The sequence below is a fragment of the Herpailurus yagouaroundi genome, unplaced genomic scaffold (genome assembly GCF_014898765.1).
Source record: "Herpailurus yagouaroundi ecotype Mexico unplaced genomic scaffold, PumYag 29, whole genome shotgun sequence".
In the NCBI taxonomy this organism is placed as follows: Eukaryota; Metazoa; Chordata; class Mammalia; order Carnivora; family Felidae; genus Herpailurus; species Herpailurus yagouaroundi.
In genome coordinates, this window is record NW_024412377.1 from 65061192 (window position 1) to 65086978 (window position 25787).

Sequence of the window (25787 nt, forward strand, 5' to 3'; positions counted from 1 at the left end):
AGAAAATGTTGGATGGATGGATGGATGGGTTGACGGGTGGGTGGGTGGATGAGTGGATAGGGGGTGGAGAGAGGCGGGCAAGATCCAGGCCCTGTGGGGAGGGCAAACACAAAGCCATATTATACTATAAGGTAGCAGGTGCCAATGGTATAACTTGGTACAAAGTACAGGCATTCAGGAAAGCTCCAGAGTGTTTGAGCGGTGCCTTGAAAGGAGAGTAGTTAAAGTGAGTACAGGAAAGGGCAGAGCTCCAGGTGAGGGAGACAGCAAAGGCAGGTGTGAGAAGGGCTAATACATCTGGGGAAAGCCTGGGTTGCCTCAATGGCAAAGTTAGGGGACAAGTACAGGAGTGTTTGGTGAGATCCAGCTGGAAGGATGGGTTGAAGTCTGATCGAAGCACAGGCATGTAAGGCAGGCTGAGGAGTGTGAGCTGAGTTTGAATCCAGGCCCTCTGCTCACTTGCTAGGGCTGTGACATCCCTTGGCCTCTCTGAGCCTCCGTCTCTCAGACATTAAATGGAGCAGTGATTTCGCTCACTCTTGAGTTACTGTGAGGATGAAATGGTATTTCATTTAATATGGGATCTCACCATGCCCAGGGCTATCCTACAGTAAGGAGGTGCTGTAATGTCTCGAGCCATCCCCTGCTGCTGGGCACTCTGATCGTTTCCACTTTTTGCCTCTTGCAACCGCCCCGGCACAGAATCCTTTATACATCTTGGCGTGACAGAGGATATATTGCCACAGCCTAGGTTCTCAAAAGAACGAATTAGGTCTAAGTGACCTACAGGGGCATCCTTATGCAATGAAGAAATGAGGGAGAGGAGGTCGCTCAGGACTGTGTAGTGTGTGTGCCTGGGTACAAGTAGAAGCACGGGGAAGAGACTGGAAGGCCCCCGTCATACCAAAGGGTCAGCAGCAGTCACCTTCCGGGCATGAAAGTCTGGGTGTGCAATAACTCAAACCGTTGACCCTTCCTGTATACCTCAGCATACTTGGTTTACTGCCATAAGCATGTCATTGCTTTGGAAGTTTGAAAGGAAAGCTCAAGAAAGTGTTGTGTGTTTTTTTGTTTTTTTTTTATGTTAGCTGTGATGATGAAAATAATGATAATGATCTTGTGGTGCCGTGGCCCTCTAGGGCAGTCACTCTACCCAGAAGGCACAGGATGGATTAAGCTCCAGGCGAACGCATATCCATCAGATGCTCACCTGCCTTCACGAGAGGTCACCGGAAACTTCTGGGACCTGGGCTGTAAAATAGAAACTCGGCAGAGTGGTTCTTCTTTGAGACATCCTGAAAAACGCAACTACCGCTGCTCTGTTCATCGTTGTGCCCCCAGCACCTAGAACAGCATTTGGCACGTTACGTTCTGAAAGAAATATTTGCTGAAAAGAACAGACAGAAGGAAGAGAAGGAAGGAAGGGAGGGCAGATGAAGTTTGAATTATGTGAGAGACTGCTTCGATTCAGATTTGAAAACCCCGAACGCTAATGAAAACATTGGTCCCAGGGCACAAATACCTATACCTGTATAAGAGGTATACAGAGACTCAGAAAAAAATTGCTTTTGGAGACAGGGATGCTCAAAAAAGAGAGCTTTGCTGCTATCCCCCCCCACGGTTAATTAAATGTACCAGTGAGAGCCATGCTGCTTGTGTTATTTATGTAATGAAAAGATCTTCTAAAAATAATACCCAGAGGCCCAGCTCGCAAGGCCTGGTGGTTGAACCAGCTGGAGTGGCAGAAGGTGACCAAGAGGCCGTGATCCTTGCACCAACACAGTGGTTACGATTAAATGATGCTTCTCGTATTCAGGCTGCAAAACCGCTCCAGGCCGGAGCCTAAGAGAGGCTTAATTTTTGTCACATGGCGATTAGCTTGCTTCTGAGAGGGGGGTCTACCGTCAGCTTGATTTCTGCACGCTCCCAGGTTGCGGTAGATTGCCTGCTAGCTGCTGTCTGGGAAATCAGGATCAGCTTGTGTGAAAGGGAATCATGAGGGCCTTAGCTGTTTTCATCAGTTGGGATCATAGGATGCCACCAGCAGGAGGGAGTCTCTGGGCTTTAACCAGGAAGTATTGTGCGTGCAGCCATTCTGTTGAAGTGGAGTTTGCATGGGGACAGGTGGAAGGGAGGTAGGAAGGAACGGGAAACCACCAAAATACTCGTGATAATGGCATAATAGAATAGCCATGGCCAGCCACCCCACGGGCTGCTGTGCAGCCATTGGAGAGGCTGAGTGAGCTCTGTGCTGGCTGACCGACGACGTGTGCTGCTATATAAGAAAAGTAAGATTTAGAGAGACGTTTAGAGCAGGTGCCGCCGGCGAGCTATGACAGAGGGCAGAATCTGGCCCTCTGCCCGGTTTTGTGCAACCTGTGAGCTCAGGATGGCTTTTACATTTTTAAATAGTTTGGAGATCGTTTTTAAAAAGGGTTAGAAAAAAAAAATCAAAAGAGGAACACCGGTGACACGTGAAAATTATGTGAAATTCCCAACCTCAGCATCCATAGTAAAGCCTCCTGGGAGCGCAGCCACACTCATTCATTTGCACCTTGTCTGTGTAGGTGCCCTCGTGCTACAGTGACAGAGTGGAGTCACTGCAGCAGAGACCTTGGGGGTTGCACGGCGGAAAATACTGACTACCTGGCCTGCTCCTGAGAAACTTCGTCAGCCTCCTGGCTTACTGTGTGGTGACGTTTTGTAAAACCCACAGCATCAAGTTCTCAGTGCTTTATCAGAGTAAATTCATTACATTTGCTGATTTATTCATTCATTTTATCATTTATCCATTAGATGCTTAATGCCTCCCTGTGGGGTCTGGCACTGGGGACCAGCAGTGAACAGCAAATGCAGTCCCTGTTCTTGTGTCTAGAGTCTCTGTCTTAGTTCTTTCTTTCTTTCTCCCGTATAAGTATCCACTCCAGCCGTATCTCACTAGGAGACACAGTGGTCCAGTCCCTTGCACTCTGCCTCCCTTCCTCCTCCCACTGTGTATCCTGATTGCCTCAGTCCCTCCTAAGGAGAGGTGTCCAGATTGGCCCTGTGCCTCCTGGAGCCTCGCCGGGAGATCGAGGTCTAGACGGATTCGCCTTGAATCAGTCACGCTCTTAGTCTGATTGCAAAGTGTTCAACACTTGACCCTTGCATTTTCAGCTCCTGTTCTCCAATGGTCCTAAGAGGCAGACGCAGCAGTCCTTGACCCCCGTCGCATGGGTGGGAGCATCCATCAGCTATGGAGAACGATGTGGCCACATCTCCACGTGATCTCTCCTGCATAAAACCAAAGCCACCTCCAGACACATGCTCTGGTGCCTCAGTCTCTATGCAAGACCTGGAGAGTGGAGACCTGCTTCAGTCCTTGGAGGAAGCTGGCTCTGCAGGGGGTAATTCGAGGACTGGAATTTGAACCAAGAACCTTCTCTCTTCCTTCGCTCTTCTTCATTCATGTTCATGCCCAATACCTCCTCGGAGACGGCTCTATTTATTTCTAGAAAAGCAGTACTGCAGCAGTCATTGTAGCCTGCCCATGTCTGGACATTTTCTTTTGGCTCTCCCGGAAGCCTAGAGCCCAGTGATTGACATAACTGGCACCCGGGGGAGCTGAACAAGCAGCGGCCAGGGGCCGTGGGCAGAGGAAGGAGCCGTGAGGTTCCAGGATGGTACCTAACGGCACAGCCTCTTCCTTTTGTCTGGACTCTCCCCCATGCAGGATCACTGTCAGCGTGGTCCTCGCTGTCCTCATCCTCATCACCGTCGCCGGCAATGTGGTGGTCTGCCTGGCTGTGGGCCTGAACCGCCGGCTCCGCAGTCTGACCAACTGCTACATTGTGTCTTTGGCCATCACTGATCTGCTCCTTGGCCTCCTGGTGCTGCCCTTCTCAGCCTTCTACCAGCTATCCTGCAGGTGGAGCTTCGGCAAGGTCTTCTGCAATATCTATACCAGCCTGGATGTGATGCTCTGCACGGCCTCCATCCTTAACCTCTTCATGATCAGCCTCGACCGGTACTGCGCTGTCACGGACCCCCTGCGCTACCCTGTACTGGTCACCCCAGTCCGAGTGGCTGTGTCTCTTGTCTTAATTTGGGTCATTTCCATCACCCTGTCCTTTCTGTCTATCCATCTGGGGTGGAACAGCAGGAATGAGACCAGCAATTTCAACCACACCATCCCCAAGTGCAAAGTCCAGGTCAACTTGGTGTATGGCTTGGTGGATGGGCTGGTCACCTTCTACTTGCCTCTGCTGGTCATGTGCATCACCTACTACCGCATTTTCAAGATTGCCCGGGATCAGGCCAAGAGGATCCACCAGATCGGCTCCTGGAAGGCAGCTACCATCGGGGAGCACAAAGCCACAGTGACACTGGCCGCCGTGATGGGAGCCTTCATTATCTGCTGGTTCCCCTATTTCACTGTGTTTGTTTACCGTGGGCTGAGAGGGGATGATGCCATCAACGAGGCCTTTGAAGCCGTCGTTTTGTGGCTGGGCTATGCCAACTCGGCCCTGAACCCTATCCTGTACGCCACACTAAACAGAGACTTCCGCACGGCATACCAGCAGCTCTTCCGCTGCAGACCTGCCAGCCACAATGCCCACGACACTACTCTGAGGTCTGGCAGCTCTCAGCTGGCCAGGAATCAAAGCCGAGAACCCACGCGGCAGGAAGACAAGCCCCTGAAGCTCCAGGTGTGGAGTGGGACAGAGGCCACAGCCCCTCAAGGAGCCACAGACAGGTAACCACCCAGCCATTTGTATGCAGGACAAGTGCATGGGGAGGGGGACCCGCTAGTGGTAACCCTTAGGTGGCGGCTGTTCACCAGGTGCTGGTTGAACGCTCTGTGCTGGGAACTCTTCGTGAGCACTTTGCAAACCTCGTGGGGTTCCGTCCTCCCAAATCTCCCCGAGGTAGAATCTTGTACTTTCATTTTTAAAGGACCACATTAAATCTCAAAGAACCTGGCCAGGGCCACTCAGCTGGGACCTGGACAGAGGCCCTCTGACTCCAGAACTTGTGGGCCTTTTTTTCTAGCTACGTTGTCCTTACAATCAGGAGCCCCGAGTTTGAAGCCCAACTCTGCCACTTGGTTCGTCATCTAAAGTGTTCACCCAGGCTTTCCAGGACCACCTTCAAATGGCCATGCGCTGATGCTGCCACCTGGGGAGTAACCACAAACCCAGCTCGGTCCACATTCGTTGAGCATCTCTTATGCACCAGCTCTTATGCTAGGGGCACTCGGGTCAGAAGAGAAAGAGGACTGGCCAAATTGGGAAGGCACAGCTTTGAAGGTCAGGCTAGGAGCTTGGACCTTATACCATAGGTCTAAGGGGAAGGTGGGAGGATTAGAAGCAAGGGTGGGGGTAACCCAGGCAATTCTGTGCTTTGTATAGAGAGCTCTGGTTCCCTGTAAGGTGTGGACAAGAGGGATGAGAAGGGGCCATCGGTGAAGAGGGGTGTGGCACTGGCCCATGAGAGAGGAGAAGGGAATAGAGCAAAATCTAGGAGGCTATAAAAAAAAATAGGCTCGGAGAGCATTGGATGTTAGGGGTACAGGAGATGCAAGAGAGAGGACACCCCAGGATTCCACCTCCAAGAGGTATCCAGGCTGAAAAGATAAAACAGGATCAGAATGAGCTGTAGATAAATGCACTGGTGGCAAAGCCAATGCGGGGTATTAAGGGAAACCCCATCAAACACTTGAGTGGCTCTGAGGAAGCTCACCCACTGCACGGAGAGGGTGTTTACAGGTCTGGGGGAGCTCTAGCTGTTGAGAGGGGTGAACGAATGGGCACTGGTAGAACACCTGGCACATTGCAGTGCTCAACAGATGTTGCTTTCCTTAGTCTTCCAACAGACCATGCCAGAATGCTGGTCTGTGTGACTGGCCCATCCACCATTCCATCCATCTGTCCCTCCATCCACATATACATCCATCTGTACGTACATACATACATACACCTGTCCATCCGTCCATCTGCCCATCCACATATACATACATACATACACCTGTCCATCCGTCCATCCATCCATCCATCCATCCATCCACATATACATACATACATACATACATACATACATACATACATACATTTATCTGCAAACATTTATCAACTTCCCACCACATGCCTGGAACTGTGCTGAGCACTGGAGATGCAGAAGTGACGTTTTGGGCATTTATTGCGATGAACAGGATGGAAAGTCAACTGCATAGCCCCGGTCTCAGCTTTGTCCTCACTCGCGCTGTGGTTTGAGCAAGTCCCTGTCCCTCTTGGGCTTCAGTTTCCTCATCGCATAGAGTGTGGGGTCCGTCCTCATGCAGCCGGCCCTACTCACCTCCCAGGGTTGCCCGATGCACAAGTGAGCCAAGAGATGTGAACAGGCTCTATAACCCCAATGGGACGTTTGTCTCCTTTCAATAATTGAGCATCGGACTTGAGAAAAGCTTGGACGGATGCTGCAGACCCACACCCTCTGGGTTCTGATCCCTGGGGAGTGCTGTGGGAGCAAAACGGCCCAACTGGACCCCTGGGCCTCATGGTCCCTCTGGTCCTGGCAGCAGCCAGGTATGGAGTGTCCCACCATAGACCTGGATCCTGGGCTCTCCACCCCTCCACTGCTAGCCTTCTGGAACAAGCCTCATTGCTCCTGCTCCAGCCTCCTAACCTTGAGACTCTCCGTCTCAGATCCGTCCCCCAAACCACCCAGCAATGTCTCTCCAAAATGCAGATCTAAAGACTTCCACATCTGGCCCTGATGGGTAAGACCCCTTCTGACCATGTCCATCCACATTCCCTCATTCAGAAAGCGACCTCGAGTACAAAGCTAATTTAGCTCGTGAAGCAAAGAACAAAGCACGGGGCGTAGACCTTGAAGAAGGGCTTAGACACTAAGGAAGCCCATTGACACAATTCAGTGTAGTCATGCGTGCCACTAGCCACTGCTCTTACCCGTGTGATCCTCTGGTTTATAGGCTGCCTTCGCCCCTAATCCTTAGGGAACAGCATTCAGTAAGTACTCAGCCACAAGAGCTGACACTGGGTACCCACTGGGTGCCAGCTTTACATGTTTGCCATTGTTTCTGTGTGTGATCATTCTGTGGGCATCCTGTCCCCACCCTTGTGCTGGGTGCTAAGGGTGCAAAGGGACATAAAGCAAGCCCCCCACCCCACCCCACCCCAAGCATCGGTCTCACCACCTGTAATCGCTCATGGTCTGGTTGCAGAGTAGACGGGCAGCGGTTCAGTGCAGCACTTGCCAAGGATCGCAACCCAGCGTGCTGGGTGCCTGGATGAGGCGGCTCGTGGCCCAGGGAGCCCATCCCAGGGAGTAGACCTCTGAGCTGAGCCTTAAACGGGGACGGGAAAGACCTTATTCATCCAGGGTGGTACTTTCGGCCTCGTGACCTCGTTTCGCTTTTCCCACAACCCCATGAAGTAGGTGCTTGTTTAATCTCCGCTTTACCGATGGGAAAAGTGAGGCTCGGGAAAGTGAAGTAAATGGCCCAAGTGATGCAAGCTACTGTGTCAGCCAAAGCCACATTCTGAGTAGAGAGATAGCAGCCCCCATTACTGGCTGTCCTCTGGGTGCTGGGCGCCCTGTGTATGCCCATCTTTTCTTCTGACCTTCACAGCCACCCTGGGAGAGGGGCTCTGAAGCTGAAGCCAGGCTGCGCCTGCCCCGATCACGCCCAGTGGCCACAGAGCCAAAGCCTTCAGAGCACATGTTCTGTGTGGCTGTGGCCATGCTCTGTTCTCCAGGCCTTGGAAATGGGGGGCAGAGGGGTTTGGCAGAGGAGGATGGTGAACTGCTTGGAGGGTTTCACACGATGGTGGGGACCGGGGGGCGCAGGAGGCCAAGAACAGCCGAAGGTTGATTTTCACGCTGAGACTGCCAGGGTATCAGGGCCTCATGTGGCCCTCCATCAGGTTGGCTCCCAGCTTCCCTGATGACCGATAGCACTGACCTGACCAGAGGCCCTTATCACTGCTGAGGTGGGTGGAGGTCTGAGCTGAGAATTCTGAAGGGACTACCTGGGCCTGCCCTTGGAGCAGGGAGGGACACGGTCAGCCAGGGTGCCAGCCAACGGGAGACTCTAGGAGGGAGGGGCCCGGCTGGCCCGTCCTCCCTTCTCTGTGGCCTCTCCTGCCCCTGATTGGTTGCCTTCACCCCACCCCCGTCACCTCTCCCCATGTGCTGCCCTGCCCCACTCAGTGGCCTCCACTGTTCTTCCTGGATAGAGGGGTCTGCAGCCGTTTCCTAGGGCTTCTGTAGCAGCTGACCTCAAACTTAGTGGCTGAAAACAACACAGAGTGATTCTCTTAACAGTTTGGGAGGTCTGAGATCAAGGTGTGGATGGGGCTGGTTGCGCCTGGAGACGTCAGAGGAAAATCCACATCCATGCCTTTTCCAGCTACTCTCCTTGGCTCACGACCAAGTGAGCCATCACTTGCCCCTCTTGTCTCCTTTGTCATATCCCCTTCTCCCATCTGTAGCCAGATCTCCTGCCTCTCTCTTATAAGGGCTCTTGTGACTATATTTAGAGTCCACCAGGATAATCCAGGATAATCTGTCCGTCCCGAATTCCTTGACTTAATCACACCTGTGAAGTTCTTTTTTGCCACATAAGGTAACGTGTTCAGGTTCCAGCGATGAGGATGGGGACATCTCTGGGGACCATGTTCAGCTACCAGAAGGCCCAGCTCCTCACCTGGCATTAGAAGCTCTACCCTCTTCCTGTTTCTTGCCAACATCCCACGGCCCACACCCACCCTCGACCCACTTCTGCCATTGCCAAAACAAACCTCTCAGCGCCCCGACTCCCCAGGCACCCAGCAAGGAATTGCTATACGCCAGCCCTGCTTGAGGCATAGCAATGAGCGAATCACAGGTCCTCCTCCCTGAGGGGTGTTATTCTAGGGCAGTGGTTCTCAAAGTGTGGGCCCTCAGCCAGCTGCAGGCTTCCAGAAGCAAAGTAGCCAGCGTCAGGCCACACAGCCTCAAACATGGAATCTAGGATTCCAGTCCGAGCTTGTCTGACCCCAAAGCTTGGGGTCTTTGCACAGTAAAATGCTAAAATGCTACCTGGACTTAAATTTAGCCTGAATTCAGTGCGAGTCCCATAGATACCAGATGAGGAAACGAGGACACTGGGAAGCCAGTGACCTATCTGAGGTCCAATGCAAATACTGGAGGAGCTAGGAGTAGACAGAGTTCTTTGGGCCCCTGCCCAGGGCTCTTGGGTCCTTTTTCTACATGCTCATTTGCTCTGGGTAATCTCCGAGGGCAGGGAGATAATATTCACGGGCACCTGGAGTATCAACAGTCTCGCTTGGGTGTGGCGCTTCCTCATTCCGACAGAGCACCTGCAGGCTGGAGTCAGAGCTCAAGAAAGACCCTGGGAGAAGAGATGCAAAGGAAGGCGAGGAGGGCAAGGTGCTTTCTTCTCCGAGGCCCCTGGTCAGCTGTCCGCTCAGGCCCCCCTCCCCATCTGCTCTCCCTCCCTCCACAGCCAGAGAGCAGATTTCCACTCCTGATGCTCTTGGAATAAAACACAAAGGTCTCATCCTGACCTCACAGGCCGTGTACCCCACGCACCCTTGCCTCAGTCCAGACTATCTTATTCCTCTTGATGCCTTCTGTGTGTTTAATGTCTGCACCCCTGGACAGCATGCTCCCCAAGGGCAGGACCGTGTCTGTGTTGTCCACTGTTGTATCCCTAATAGGATGGGCACAGTAATATTTGTTGGATGAACGAATGCATGAATGCGTGAATATCTAGTTCTGGTTTCCCAAGAACTCTAAGAGGTGCATAATGCTGCCCTCACTTCAGAGATCAGGAAACCAAGACTCAAAGAGGGAAGTTCCAGGAACTAGTGGGAGGCAGAAATTCCTGGTTCCCTTTTCTAACTTGGAGGTCACAACGGGCCTCCCTCCAAACAGTGGTGTCAGGGGCGGGCCTCACAGCAGAAGCCAACCACAGGCTCTGAATCAGGTGTTGGAGAGGGAAGACACCCCTAACGGTAACCCAGCCCTTCCCCCTGGCCGTGTTACATAGGAGCCCAGAGAGGTGAGGTAACTCGCACCGAGGGCACAGAAAGGGAGCTTCTGAGAGGGGTGGGAGCCCACGGTTCCCGACCGCCTGCTGCTCTGTGGCTGTCCGTGATGTCTCCCCGGCATGTCCGGGTTTGGCCAGAGGTTGGCGGCGCAAGAGAGTGGGGGGTTGACTTCATCTGCCGCTCCAAGTTCGGCCTCTGCGGATGCAGCTGGCGTGAAAGAGTTCCAGGAGCCGTGCGCGCATTCTTCTTAAGGAGTGTTGCTCAGAAAGGAAGTTTCCCATAGCTTACCCCGCCAAGAGCCTCGCTTTGTTTACTCTTATCGTTTGGGTTCTAAAGTAGTCTAACTTTTTGGCACACTGATTCCAGCATTTCTTAACAGCCTTTATGGTGCTTTTTGCAGAGGTGCCCAGAGCAGCTCCCCCCTAACGAAGGGGCCTGGCCGCCCCCCTGCACACTGGAATCCCACTGGCTGCTTTGTTACCTCTGCCTCTGTGCCTGGCTGTTACCCAGCAAAGCTGCTGGGGTATTCTCCTGCTTCTGGTGTGGAACTAGGGAGCCCCAGTAGAAGTCCCACCCCACCACTGCTTACAGGTTGGTGTGGGTTTGTTTCTGGGCTCTCTGTCCTGGTCCATTGATCTATGTCTGTTTTTACGCCAATGCCATATTGTTTTGATTACTGTAGCGTAATGGTATAGTTTGAAATCCGAGTGTGATACCTCCAGCTTTGTTTTTCTTTCTCAAGATTGCTTTGGCTGGAGAAAGTCTTTCATGGTTCCATACAAATTTTAGAATTATTTGGTCTAGTTCTGTGAAAAAAGCCCTCAGAATTCTGACATGGATTGCATCGAATCTTGCTTTGGACAGTATGGACATTTTAGCAATGTCCATTCTCTCAGTCCATGAGCATGGAATGTCTTGACATTTATTTGTGTCTTCAGTTTCTCTGGTCAGTGTTTTATCGTTTTCAGTGTACAGGTCTTTCCCCACCTTAGTTAAATTTATTCCTAGGTATTTTATTCTTTTTGATTCAGTTGTTAAAGACACTGTTTTCTTAATTTCTCTTTCTGATAGTTCATTATTACTGTAGAGAAATGCAACAGATTTCTGTATGTTGATTTTGTATCCTGCAACTTTGCTGAATTCATTTATAACAGTTTTTTGGTGCAGTCTTTAGGGTTTTCTGGATATCGTATCATGTCATCAGCAAGTAGCAACAGTTTTACTTCTTCCTTTCCAATTTGGATGCTTTTAATTTCTTTTTCTTGTCTAACTGCTATGGCTACGACTTCCAATATGGTGTTGAATAAAAATGGCAAGAGGGGACATCCTTGTCTTGTTCTTGATCTTAGAGGAAAAGCTTTCAGCTTTTCACTGTTGAGTATGACGTAAGCTGTGGGTTTGTCATATGTGGCCTTTAATATATTGAAGTATGTTCCTTGTATACCCACTTTCTTGAGAGTTTTCTTGTATCATAAATGGATATTGAATTTTGGCAAATGCTTCTGCATCTATTGAGATGATCATGATTTAAAAAAATGTTTTTAATATTTATTTATTTTTGAAAGAGAGAGACAGAGAGAGAGAGAGAGTGAGCAGGGGTGGGGAAGGGGAAAAAAGAGAGGGAGACACAGAATCCAAAGCAGGCTCCAGGCTCCACGCTGTGAGCACAGAGCCTGATGCGGGGCTCGAACTCACAAACCACAAGATCATGGCCTGAGCTGAAGTCGAACATTTAACTGGTTAAGCCACCCAGGTGCCCCAATCATGAATTTTTGAATGTTTATTTATTTATTTTGAGAGAGAGAAAGGGAGAAGAGAACATGCATGAGCAGGGGAGGGGCAGAGAGAGAGGGAGAGCGAGAATCCCAAGCAAGTTCCATGCTGTCAGTGCAGAGCCCAATGCAGGACTTCAACCCACAAACCGTGAGATCATGACCTGAGCCAAAATTAAGAGTCAGGTGCTTAACCAACTAAGCCACCCAGGCACCCCAGAGATGATCATATGATTTTTATACATTTTTTTTTGTGAAAGTAGTGTATCACATTGATTAATTTGAGATGAACCATGCTTGCATGGTTGCATCCTTGGAATAAATCCCACTTGATCATGGTATGTGGTCCTTTTAATGTATTGTTGAACTTGACATGCTAATATTTTGTTGAGGATTTTTGCATCAACGTTTATCAGGGATGTTGGCCTGTAATTTTCTTTTTCTCTATGGTGTCCATGTCTGATTTTGGATCAGGGTAATGCTGGCCCTAACATGAGTTTGGAAGTATTCCCGCCTCTTCAATTTTTTGGAAGAGTTTGAGAAGGGTAAGTATTAAATCTTTAAATGTTTGGTAGAATTCACCAGTGAAGCTGTGTGGTTTTGGACTTTTGTTTGTTAGGATTTTTCGGAGGGAGTGGGAGGGGGGAATTTTGATTACTAATCAGTCTCTTTAACAATCGGTCATCGGTCTACTCCAGTTTTCTATTTCTTCATGGTTCAGTTTTAGAAGATTGTATATTTCTAGGAATGTATCCATTTCTTCCAATTTGTCCAGTTTGTTAATGTATAATTGTTCTTGGCAGTCTCTTATAATCCTTTGTATTTCTATGCTATCAGTTATAACTTCCCTTCTTTCATTTTTTATTTCACTTATTTGAGCCTTCTCCCTTTTTCTTAGGATGAGTCTGGCTAAAGGTTTGTCAATTTTGTTTCTTTTTCAAAGAACCATATCTTAGTTTCATTGGTCTTTTCTTTTTTTTTTTTTTCTTTTTCTTTTTTTGGTCTCTATTTCATTTATTTCTGCTCTGATCTTTATTATTTCTTTACTTCTACTAACTTAGGGCTTCATTGGTTCTTCTTTTTCTAGTTTCTTTAGGTGTAAAGTTCGATTATTTATTTGGGATTTTTCTTATTTCTTGAGGTAGGCCTGTATCCCTATGAACTTCCCTCTTAGAACTGCTTTTGCTGCATCCCATCAATTTTGGATTGTTGTCATTCCATTTTCCTTTGTCTCAAGGTATTTTTTTTTTTTTGAATTTTCCCTTTGGTTTCTTCCTTGACCCATTGGTTGTTCAGCAATATCTTTTTTAATCTCCATGTATTTGTGATTTTTCCAGTTTTCCTTTTGTAATTAATTCCCAGTTCCATACCGTTGTGGTCAGAAAAGATGCCTGATATGATTTCAGTCTTCTCAGATTTATTGAGACTTGTTTTGTGGCCTAACATGTAATGTGCCCTGGAGAATGTTCCGTACGTGTTTGAAGAGGATGTGGATTCCACTGTTTGGGGATGGAATATTCTGTATATATCTTTTCAGTCCATCTGGCCTAATGTGTCATTTAAGGCCAATGTTTCTCTGTTGATTTTTTTGTCTCGATGATCTATCCATTGATGAAAGTGGAGTTTTAACGTCCCCTACAATCATTGTATTGCTGTCAGTTTCTCTGTTGGTATTGGCTTTATATATTTAGGTGCTCCTCTGCTGGCACATACATATTTATAAGTGTTGCCATCTTGTTTTGTTGACCCCTTTATCATTACATAGTGCCCTTTTTTGTTTTTTATCACAGTCTTTGCTTTAAAGTCTATTTTGTCTGATATAGGTAGAGCTAAACCAGCTTTCTTTTCTTTCTTTTTTTTTTTCAATGTTTATTTAGTTTTGAGATGCAGAGAGAGACAGGGTGTGAGTAGGGAAGTGGCAGAGAGAGAGGGGGACACAGAATTCAAAGCAGGCTCCAGGCTCTGAGCTGTCAGCACAGAGCCCGACGCGGGGCTCAAACTCACGAGCTGTGAGATCATGACCTGAGCCAAAGTCGGACGCCCAACCGACTGAGCCACCCAGGCGCCCCAACCAGCTTTCTTTTCATTTCCATTTCCATGGAATATCTTTTTTCACCCCTTCACTTTCAGTGTGTGTGTGTGTGTGTGTCCTTCGATCTGAAGTGAGTCTCTTGTAGGCAGAATATAGTTGTCTTATTTTTATGCTTTCAGCCACTCTATGTTTTGTTATTAGAAAATTTAGTCCATTTACACTGATTGGTAAGTATGTACTTATGGCCACTTTGTCAGTTGTTTTCTGGATGTATTATAGTTCCTCACTGTTTTTGTTCTTCTTCTTTCGCTCTCTTCCTTTGTGGTTTTATGCCTTTCTTTAGTGTTAGGTTTAGATTCCTTTCTCATTATGTTTTGCTATAGGTTTTTGCCGCATGGTTACCATGAGGTTCACATAGAACAGTGTATACAGATGTCTCATTTGAGCTGATAGCAACTTGAACTTGAGTGCATTCTAAAAACTCTATATCCCTCCCCCATGTTTTATGATTTTCATGTCATATTTCCATTCTTTTATTTTGTATATCACTTAACTAATTATTATAGTTTTAGTTAGTTTTACTACTTTTATCTTTTAACCTTTATACTAGCTTTATGCATGGTTAATCCACTACCTTTACTGGTCATATTTTTACTTTCATGTATTGTCTTGTTATTAGTTCGTGCCTTTTCTTTACAGCTGAAAGAAATCCCTTTAACATTTCATGTAAGGCCACCGGTGATGAACTCCTTTAACTTCTGCTTGTCTGGAAAGCTCATTATCTCTCCTTCAATTCTGAACGGTAACCTTGATGAGTAGAGTATTCTTGGCTGGAAGTTTTTTCCTTTCAGCAATTTGAATATATCATGCCACTCCCTTCTGGCCTGCAAAGTTTCTGCCAAGAAATCAGCTTATGATCTTATGGGAATTCTCTTGTATGCAGGAAGTCGTCTTCTCTTGCTTCTTTGGAGATTCTCTTTTTAAGTTTTGACATTTCAATTATAATGCGTCTTCATGTGATTCTCTTTGGTTTTATCTTATCTAGAGCTCTCCAAGCTTCCTCGATGTTTGTTTCTGCTCCCAGGTTAGAGAAGTTTTCAGCCATTATTTCTTCACACAAATTTTCTGCCCCTTTCTCTCTTTTCCTTCTGGGACCCCTATAAAGCAAATGTGACTCTGCTTCATGTTCTCCCATAAGTCTCTGAAACTGTCTTCGCTTTTTAAAATTCTTTTTTCTCTCTTGGTGAGTTCTACTGCTCTGTCTTCCAAGTCACTGATCTGTTCTTCTACTTCATCTGGTCTGCTCTTGAACCCCTCTAGTGTATTTTTCAGTTCCATTATTGTATTCTTCAGCTCTGTCACTTCTGTTTGGCACTTTCTTGTATTTTCTGTCTCTTCATTGAAGTTCTCACTTCAATCCTCCTCCTAAGAATCTTCATGATCATTACTTTGCATTCTTTAACAGGTGGATGATTATCTCTGTTTCATCAAGATCTTTTTCTGACATTTTGTGTCTTGTTCTTTGATTTGGAACATATCCCTCTGTTTCCTCATTTTGCTTGCCTCTCTGTGTTTGTTTCCATGTATTAGTCAAAACAGCTACCTCCCCCAGTCTTGAAAGAGTTGCCTTATACAGGAAATGAGCCTTATCATTCAACCTTGCCCCAGCTCTTACTTGTCCCTCAAACCTTTGTGATTGTCTGAGTAGCCTGATTTATTCTTTTTTTTAATTTTTTTTATGTTTATTTTACTTTTGAAAGAGAGAGACAGAGGAGCGTGAGTGGGGGTGGGGTAGAGAAAGAGGGAGACACAGAATCTGAAGCTGCCAGCACAAACCGTGAGCTCATGACCTGAGCTGAAGTCAGACGCTTAACCGACTGAGCCACGCAGGGGCCCCATCCTGATTTATTCTTGATAGGCCTCTGTTGTTGAAGGTGTGCCCAGACCTGCCAGTGTTCCAAAAGGAGTAATCATAGGCAACACCTAATTTCAGGCTGACTGGAAGCCAGATCCTTAAGCAGCAGCTTTTTAAGTATGCAAATATATATAGTCCTGTGGGACTGTAATTGTAAACCTTGCTGGCCTCCAGACCACGAAATCTGGAGGTGTCCTATGGGCAACTGTTGCAAAACTCAGGGCTCCAGGCAAGTGTGTAAGCGCTTTTCTAAGAGATGCCAGTGAGCTGTGTAAAGGCCGAGGGAAGGCTTTCTCCTTGCCTACATTCCCTGAGAGTGCCTCGGTAGCCTCTAGATGTCTGGCAAACCTGGAGCCTGTCCCTCGGGTTAAAGCTCTAGGACAAGTAGATGGGCTTTTTTCAGAGGCAGGTGGGACTTATGTTTCAGTCTGCTGTCTGTGCAGTGCCCTGGGTATAGTAGCCTTCCCAGAACTGTCTGGGTCCCATGGGGCCCGGAAACACAAGCACCTCTGGCCACAAGGGGCAGGTGATCGAGGGGTATCCCCCATGTGGATTGCACTTGCCCACCAGCTTTAATGAGGCTGTCAGAGAGTGTTGAGGCTGGGGCCTACCTAGCTGTGCTAGCAAGGTAGAGGGAAAATGCAAAAATGGCGCTCACCAGCACCTCCATCCCCAAAGTCCTAAGTGACCTCTGCCCTCTCTGGCAAATACTGTAAGATTAGCAAATGCAGCCCACCTGGGTGGCTGCAGCATGCCTGGGTGGCTCCATCGATTAAGCATCTAACTCTTGATTTCAGCTCAGGTCATGATCTCACTGTTCCTGGGATCGAGCACTGTGTCGAGCTCTGCATTGGCAGCGCGGAGTCTGCTTGGGATTCTCTCTCCCTCTCCCTCTGCCCCTACCCCCCCCAAAAAAATCTAGGTTCGCAAATGCATCTCCTGCACGTACAATCCAGTCACCGCTTAAACTGCTGCCTTTCTGCTGGTCCCCTGATGAGCGAGTCCGTGCATGAGCCATAAGTCCCTCAAAGGAGTATCTCGTCTCCACAGACCCCAGGTTTCCTGGACGTAAGCCCCATTGGTTTCCAAAGCCAGATGTTTGGGGGGCCTCATCTCTTCAGTGCAAGTGCAACAGGTTGGGGTGCCCAATGTGTAGCACAAACCCCTCTCTCCTCAGAGAGAGAGTCCAGACCCATGAGATCTTCCCGTATTGTGAATTATCCCGCCGGGGTTGAGGTTTTTGGTGAGACTGCATCTCTGTCTCTCCTACCTGTCTTGATGTGGCCCTTCTATGCCTTGTTGTGGACAGAAATGTGCCGCTACATTTCCATCCTTTGTCAGCAGGAATTGTTCCATGTGCAGCCGTAGACTTGGTGTGTCCATGGGAGAAGGCGATTTCAGGGTCTTCCTACGCCGCCATCTTGGACACCAACTTCCATCTTTATTCCTTTCCCGTAACAGTTTGATTGAGGTATACTTCACATACTGCGCAATTCAGCCATTTCAGTATACAATTCACTGGTTTTTAGTATATTCACGGAGCCGTGCCGCATCACCACAACCAATCATAGAACGTTTTCATCACCCCCCGAATGAAACCCGGTAGCCTTTTGCGATCACCTCCCGATCCCAATCCCCTACCGGCCCCCAGCCAAGAAACCACTAATCTGTTTTCTATCTCTACAGATTTGCCTATTCTGGACATTTCATACAATGTGTGGTCTTTTTCGTGCTCTGCTTTTTCATGTAGCATGATGTCTTCCAGGTTCCTTCTGTCTGCCTTTTCTTCCTTCCTTCCTTTCTTCCTTTCTGTTTTGTGTTTTCTTTTCTTCCCTCTGTTTCTTCCTTCTACCCCTCCTGCATCCATGGTCCCATTCACTAAAGCGCTTGGGCTTTATGGAAGCTTTTGGCCATTTATAGCCCTTGTTTGGGGAGCTCCAGGCATGAGGCTGTATCATGGACCCCTAGACTCCCCTTGTCCCTGCCACCTGCCCAGAGCACCCGTTCCCAGGCCTGCAGTGCTCATGCTTCAGCACAGCTGCAGGAGAGCAGACAGACTACAGCAAGAAATTAATCCTTCTCGTCTTCTGTCTCTTCTGAGCATTTGGGGAATGAGATTCCTTTCTACCCCCAGAGAGGAAGTTAGGGGAAGGAGAGCAGAGAGAGAGAGAGAGAGAGGAGGTGGGAAGCCTTTTACAGCCTTAAAAGTCAAGGAGAATAAATAGTGACTTCCCAGGAGTCACTTGAAAGGTAGAGAACTCCTCATTTCACTCCCTGGGAATTGTGCCTTTGAAGCCAGCTAGAAGCCCCAGCTTGTGCCCAGGCCATCCCCCCTCCCTCCCTCTGGCTTCATGCAGACCCCTGCTTGTTCCCCACCTTCGCTATCCACTCCTTCTGCAGCAGATCTGATGGGACATGCTTTGGGGGCTGCCTTCCCAGGGGCTGTGATGAGGAGGGAAGGGGAACCGTGCATTTGGGGCCACTGCTAGTAGCTGTCTCCCCATAAGAAGAGGGTGAACACTCCAGGTGAACAAATGAGTGAAGGTCCCCTCTCCAGGGGATCCAGCCCCAGGGCATACAGCTTGGCAAACAGGAGGAGGCCCGGCCCGGGTTTCAGCCCTGACGCCCTTGCGCAGGGACAAGGGAAGCCCTGCGGACTTTCCAGGCTCCCCGGGAAATTGCACGGCATCAGGCAGGAGTCAGCAAATCTTACCTGCAAAGAGCCAGATAGTAGATAGTTTGGGCTTTGCAACCCGTATGTTCTTTGTCGCCACTACTCAACTCTGCTGTTTCGATGTGAAAGCAGCCACAGACAATACGTAAATGAATGGGGATGGCTGTGTCCCAATCAAACTTTATTATGGACGCGGAAATTCGAATTCCATATCATTTTCACGAGTCCTGAAATGTTATTCTTCTATTGATTCCCCCCTATCACCACCACCACCACCATTTCAACAAAAATTGGTTGGTAGGCTGGGTTTGGCCTGCAGGCGATTTGGCCTGCTGCCAGCCCTTGGTGTGGGGGAAAGAAATGGGTGTCAGTTCCAGCCCCAGCACTTGCTGGGCTCTGTGACTCCGGGCCCATGGCCTGCTCTCTCTGAGCTTCAGCTTGCTCATCTGCACAACAGGGATGAAAATGTCTCCCTGTGGGGATAGCAATAAGGCTCAGCATCAATTTATACAAAGCACCTAGCGTAGAGTAGATGCTTAGTAAGTGGTAGCCTGCCTTCCTTCCTTCCTTCCTTCCTCTCTTTCACCCCTCTACAGAGGAGCAGCTGGAAAGTTCAAGGCAGGCTTTGTGGATTCATATCGCAGCTGTGCCACTGAATTGTTCAAATCAGGCCCTGACCCCCGAGCCTCATATCTCTCCTCCGAAAATGGGGGGCTTGGATCAGTCTCAAGGGACCATTTCAACCCTCATTATATATAAATGCTTAACCAGGGAGAGATTTTATGCCACACCCCCAGTGTGTTTGTGTCAAGAATCTTCTGGCAAGGGCAGCGAAGAACATGTTTTTCATACTAATGAATCCTTCTGAGTTACGGAGGCAAATTCAGGGAAATGTGTCCTTGTCACGACCCAAGCGGTGAGTGCAGGTAGGGGTGCAGACCAGGTGCACGGCGGGGCTGCCGAAAGAACCCCCGCCTGGCAGACGGGGGATCTGGATTTCTCATCGCCTCTGCCACTGACTGGCTGTGTGGCCGTGAGAAGATCGCATCCGTCTCTGAGCCCCAGTTTCCTCATCTGTTAAAGAGAGCTAAGGTTTCTGCCAGCTGCCACCGCTCCTACAGAAACAGCAGTGGGTCACAGGCTTCTCAGCTTTTGGGTGTTCATTAAACCCGTAGGGGCTGTGTGTGGCAGCGTTGGGGGACAGGAGTAGGGTAATGCCTGAGACCCACTGTGCATTTCAGGGTGTCCACAGCCCCTGAGTCTCTCCTGGGGTTTGTGGACCACTTACTCTCTGCCCAGAGGTAGAAAGGAGGGGACAGGGGAGTTTGTCCCAAAAAAAGTAGCAAAAAGTGGTTCTACAAAGCCTCGGTGGGTCCGCTTCTCTGTACGGATTGTGCAGGAGGTTGCAGGGTGGAGGGAGGGTCACAGGCTTGGGCAACACAGGCCCGTGGATGAGACTCCGGTCTTCCTCATTCCGGGACTGAACACGTGCCATTGTGACCCAGGGATGGACATTTGGGATGGGCGGCAAGGCAGTCCCAATGCCCAGAGGGTTCAGGGAACTTCCACACTGGTTTTGGAAACACAGCATCTATAAATACTTAATCATTGTTGAAAGGGAACATTCAAATGGAAAGTCAAAGAGAAACCCCACTTCTGTTGCCGTCTTATGCAATCCCTGAAATCATGGCTCTCTCCTCCCTTCAGGCTTTTCCTGAGCCAACGTGGCTTTAATATCCTGGCAACAAGAGGTGACACACTTTGAGTTCCTCAGCCACATGCCTCCTGTTTTGGGGGCTGCTAAGTCTTACTGATTCATTCGTCCACTCTTCCTTTACCAAGGGCCCAGAGGGAGGTGATGTCTCAGAACGTCTCAGCTGACTCCTGAAGGACAGTTGGAATTTTCTAAGCTGAGGAGCAGAGGTGCCATTCTGGGCAAAGGGACAGCGTGGGGAGAGGGGTACACTCGTGGGCAATGCGATGCTGTGTAGTGCTGTGGTCTGCTGAGAGAGCTCTGAGGGCTGATCTCCCCGTTGTGCTGGCTGGTTGATCTTGAGCGAGTCCTCCCCTCTCTAGGACTCTGTCCCCATCTGAAAAGTGAGGCTGGCCCTTACAGCACCTCTGTCCCAGGCTGGAGAAAGGAACAGGGCTGTTAGTGCCCTGTGCCCGCCCAGCTGTAAGATTCTTTGCTGCATTCCGCTCTGGGTGCCCGTGGACCATTTCGTGAAAGCTGGAGAAACGCATGCTTTCCAGGTGCGAGAGCTCAGGCACTTCCAGCTGTACACGTGGTGACTTCGGAAGTTGAACCAACTCAATACGAGATCGTCTCCACTCTCCTCCCCCGCCCCCAACCATCTCCTTCCCACCAGGGTAAGCGAAGTTCCCCAGGCTGTCTGACCCCCACAGCACCCTCTGGACCGCGATGGACCTGTCCTGCCAGGTTCCCTCCATGGTGTTTGCGCCACGGTCGGGCCCGGGGACACCGCTGACCTACTCCTGGGCTCTATCTGGCACTGCCGAAGACCAACCACATTCTCTCAGGGGCTTTGGCCTCTGCTGCAGGTTCCCAGCCCCCTGGACCTCTCCCAGCAGGCAGGCCTCAAATCCCAGTCATGTGCTGGGGCTCACCGTAGGTCCAGGAGATCTGGGGGACCCCCTGCACCCCCCATGGGAGCAGAGGAATTGGGGTGCAAGGGATCCCTCCCTTGTCCTGGCTTCCAGCTGGGAGTAGGGCACAAGCCCCTGTGCGTTCAGACCCCCACACTCGTCCTTCAGTGACCCCCACCTCACCTCCAGTCACCCCAGTGACCCCAAGGGAGGGCGGCAGGGGCAGGGCCTACTCTCCCACCTAACTCTAGGCTCCTGGCCCAGCCCCCAGCTGGTCCCTCCTCTCTGGGTGGTGGGGGACTGCTCTCACGGGCTCTTGAACGCCAAACACCCTAAGACTTTCTCACTGCTGTTTCTGTCTGGGGCCTAAGGAATCGTCTGTGCCCTTGCCGGCCTGGGTGGTGGGGGGCAGCAATGGCAATGAGGACTAGCAAGAGGGAGAAGCGCCTGGCACGTTGGCCTGCCCTCAACAACTAACTCCTGGTGATGGTCATCAGTCACCGCCACGGCTCTGGGAGTGGTTGAGTCTGGTGGAGTCGGGGTGCCTGGAAGCTTCTGACCTTGGGCAGTTTACCTAACCTCTCCTTGCCTCAGTTTGTCTGTCTGCAAATGGGGGTGTTTTAAGTACCAACTTAAAAAAAATTGTCAGGATTAAAGGAGAGAATAAATATGAAGGCCTGAGAACAGTGCCTGGCATGTGGGGGTATCTCTCAGTGGACACCGGCCCATGGCAGTTTGCTTGCGGGGGGAGGGGTGCATGAAGGGCCTCATCACTGACTGAAATGTTTCCCTACGTACTTTGCTGTTGTATCCACTTTTTTTTTTTTTTTTTTTTTGCTATTATAAGCAACCCTGTGATGAACATCTCCCCGCAGAGGATATTTTGTGTCTTTCAGATTATTTCCCTAGAAACTGCATTTCTGGGAAGAGCATTACTGGTAGAAGGGGAGGGAGATTTTAAGCCTTTTGTTACACTTGGCACGGTTGTTTTTTAGACAGGCTGTTGGCCTCCCTGCCACCAGCCACATCTGAAGGTATCACTTCCTCAAAGCCACATAAGGGAAGCATCTTGGAAGGGCTGTAAGGGGGGGCTGGCCAGGGCAGGACATAGATGCAAGGAGAAGGGGCCAGAGGGGGCGGAGGGGGACAGGGAAGAGGGGAGAAGAGTCTTTGAAAGGGCTGGGAAGGAGCTGTCAGAGAGAGGAGGCCCTGTCACACGTCCAGGTCCTGAGCCATTCAGAGCAAACAAGTCTCAAACCGAAGAGACCCGCACGGTGATGCAGGGAGCTCGGTCCACGATGCAGCACGTGACCACAACTGACCTTGGGCAAATGCCAGGCCTGCCTGAACCTCAGTCCCCCCATCTGCAAAATGGGCATGCCACTTCGCCTGCCTCACAAAAGTAGGGCAGAACGAGTGATAGGAAATGACTTTGATAATTGACTCGGGGGCCCTGGGTTCTTCCGACATAAGCACCCACTGGTGTAAGAGGGCAGGGGCTCTGGAGCCTTCTTCAGTTTTACAAAATGTTCTGTAGTCTCAAGGAGAGGCTTGGGCAAGCATGCCAGTTTCGTGGGGGTTACTGGAGGGTTTGAGCAACAGGGTGGGGGAAGCACAAGGCTGGGACCAGGGTGGAACGGAGTGTGACCCAGATCGATGGAGGATGCCCGGCCTTCCCGAGAGCCACGTTGTGTATTGGAAGGAGGCAGAGTGGGCAGGGCGTCTCCAGCTTTACAGCTGGGCCACACTGGGCTCCCTCAAGGCTCTGCCCCTTGCTTGCTGGGAGTCGCTGAGCAACTGACTAAAGTTCTCGGGGCCCAGACTTCCTCGTCTGTCAGAGATAAGAAGTTAACGACTATATCCTATGTGTCATGTAGGTGCTGGAGAGTTCAGGGTTAAGTGCCCAACCCATGAGCACTTTGTTATTCGGCGGTCCGAGTACAGCCACAGGACTGGATAACGTGGAGGCACAGGAGGGGTTGAGTGGAACTAGGGCCCCCCACGCCTTCGGTTTTTCAAGCAACAAGCCCAGCATGCTGTAACACCCAGCTCCACTTACTGGCTGTGTGACCTCGGGCAGGTTTCCTAACCTCTCTGTGCCTTAGTTTTCTCCTCCATCGACGGGGAGAGTAATAGCACTTACCCCATGGGGTTGGTGTGTGGATTAAATGAGCTCATACTTATAAATGCTGAGAGCCAGAGTCGGGGGGCGGGGGCGCTCCGGGGATGGCGGCTATCACTTGCTTTCCCTCAGGGCTCAGAGCACAGGCTTTGGACCAAGCCGACATGGCAAGAACCCCATTCCTCCACCCACACGCTGTGTGGCCTTGGTCAGGTCACTTAATTCCATGAAGGGCTGCTCCCCTCATCTGCAAAGATGTGGGTGGTGCCCACCTGGCAGGCCAGGCACACAGTAAATGCTCAACATGACTGGTGACCGAGAGTCTTAGAGAGAACACCCCCAGCCCCACGCCCTGCAGCCTCTGCCCTCCCCGTGGTGGGCACACGGGACAAAGGGTCACGCTCCTTCCCCATACCTGGCACTCACTCGGGTGCCATCTCACTGACCCACATAGTTGTAAAATCATGGAGAAGGGCCAGGGCAGGCCACAAGCTGAGACTGTCCATCGGTGGGCTCCTGACCCCTCCCTCCCCGCCCCCCACATCCTGCAGCTTCCAGCACCTGCCAGGTCCCATGCAGACCCGCCCACCGCGCCCATCATGTTCTGGCTATAGGATCCTGTGCCGTCTCCTCTCCAGCTGCCTCCTCTGCCCAAAGAGACCTCCCCCCCTCCCCACATCCCCTTTCAGTTCCCACCCATCGCCCCAGGCCCAGCTCAGATGCCACCTGCTCCACGTCGCTTCCCCTGAGGCCCGGAGCCAGGAATGGTTCTGTGCCGCACAGTCTTGCCCATGCCCGCCCGGACACACTCAGGCCCTGGCACGCGCTCACACACCCACACGGCTGTGTGTGTCCACACACCAACCCTCACCCGTGAGTCGCTTGAGACCAGCGGCCCCGCCCTTAACCGTCTCCTCCACATCTCTCATACTAGCTCGTTCTATCAAATTCATTCAGTCTGGTCCAGAAGGAGCGTGCCCCAGTGGGAAGGGGGTGCAGGTGGGAGACAACGGCCGTTGTTTCATATTTGAGTTTTGCTATGGGGTGACCTAGGGGCATCGCTGAGATGCCCAGAGCCTCGGTTTTCTGGTCTGTGAAATGGGACACCGGTGCTTGCCTCATAGTGCCAGCGGTTAACTAGAAAAAGGATGCAAAACCGCCCAGTCAGGACCTAGCGCATGAGCACTGAGTAAATGCTAGTTCTTGTGAATCACGTATTCACTCGCCAGTACAACTCACGATACTTGCTCTGTGGCAGGCCCCTCGGGGACTGCTAGAGTCTCAGCCAACCCCTCCGTCATTGAGTTCCCAGAGCAGTCCCAGGCTGTGACGCTCCAGCACTCAGGGATGTATGTCCTGTGAGGTCCCTAATCAAGATCCCTTTTAGGAGCCTAAAGCTTTTGGACCGTCACCATCTATTTCCTTTGTCATGGGGAGAAAATTAAAAGGGCCCAATGGTTTATGACTGTTACCTCTTTATATCAACTGAGTCCCAGGGAGTTCCGGGAAGCCTCTCACCTTGTCTGGCATGAAGTTGAACCGAGCGTGTGAGCGAAACTCCTGCAGGAAGCCTCTGTCCAGTTTGCTGTTGGCATTGGCTGCTGAAGGACAGAAAGACCTCTCCACCGTCCCTTCAAAGCAGATGCTGGTGTAGGCAAATTCTTCGTGTTTGCTTCCAGAAAATTATGAGAAGGGCGTGAAAAATTAGTTTCTTTCATGAGCAGAGAGGCCTGAAGTTCGGTCATTTCGGCCTATCAGGCACTATCAATTTGTGGCCGGAACACAGGTATAGGAAGATAATGCTCTGATTGGTGTCTGGGCGTCGTGGTGTCCCCAAATTGCCACCTCATTGCTTACTTCAGAGCAACCCGAAATTAGGTCTGGCCTGGAGGGGGGGGGTCACCCCTCATTATGACAGAAACTTGAGGCAGGGGAGAGACCCCTGGTGGGTTGTGGCTGGCTCTGAGGATGTGAGAGAGCCTCTTCCCCTTTCTAATCTCAACTTGCATTTCCTCATAGAGAAAGGACTTCCGGTGACCCAGTTCCCAGGATGTAGGTGAAACTGACACGGGCAGTGGTTGGTTCTGCCGTGTTGTTGGGAACCGGAGAGCAAGGACCTGGGTTCAGACGTGAGCCCAGACCCTCAACACACAGTCCCCCGACCGCTGGTTCTCGGTGACCCTAAGGTACAAAGCAGCCAATGGCTGGGCCCGTTGCGGGAGACAAGGGAGGGGGCAGGGGCGCCTCCCTCTCCCAGCCCTTTCGCTGGAATTGTCCCCAGGAGAAGGCATGGAGTTGACTGCGACCCAGCGGCAGGAGAATGAGGAAGTCTCAAACCACACTCAGGACTCCTCGTCCCAAATCCCACACTTTCTCCGGCACGTGGCTAGCCTCAGAGGTGCTGGCTGAAACGGCCGGCGTCCCTCGCTGCCCTTCCCGGCGTTCCTGCCCACGAGGCTCTTCCAGGCTAGCCACAGAGAGGTAGATATGGAAATAAAGCCGGCATGGGCTACCTCACACAGCAGAGGCACTGCCAGGGTGGCAGGGGAAGTGCTTCTGTTTCTGCCAATCTGTGAATTGGGGAAGTCGGAACATGGGAGAATCACTATC

General features: G+C 50.5%; 1 protein-coding gene across 3 annotated transcripts in view; it reads left to right on the plus strand.

The window, feature by feature from the left end:
- Window positions 1-25787, plus strand: part of HRH2 (histamine receptor H2) — a 79012-nt gene that overhangs the window by 17827 nt on the left and 35398 nt on the right. For 2 of the 3 annotated variants that reach the window (XM_040445580.1, XM_040445575.1), the window contains exon 2: window positions 3157-4735. In XM_040445580.1, the coding sequence (XP_040301514.1) occupies window positions 3660-4735 (1076 nt within the window). In that variant the 5' untranslated portion in view covers window positions 3157-3659. Of the gene's footprint in view, window positions 1-3156; window positions 4736-10455; window positions 10647-25787 lie in introns of all 3 variants that reach the window. The other variant, XM_040445567.1, reaches the window with a different exon arrangement.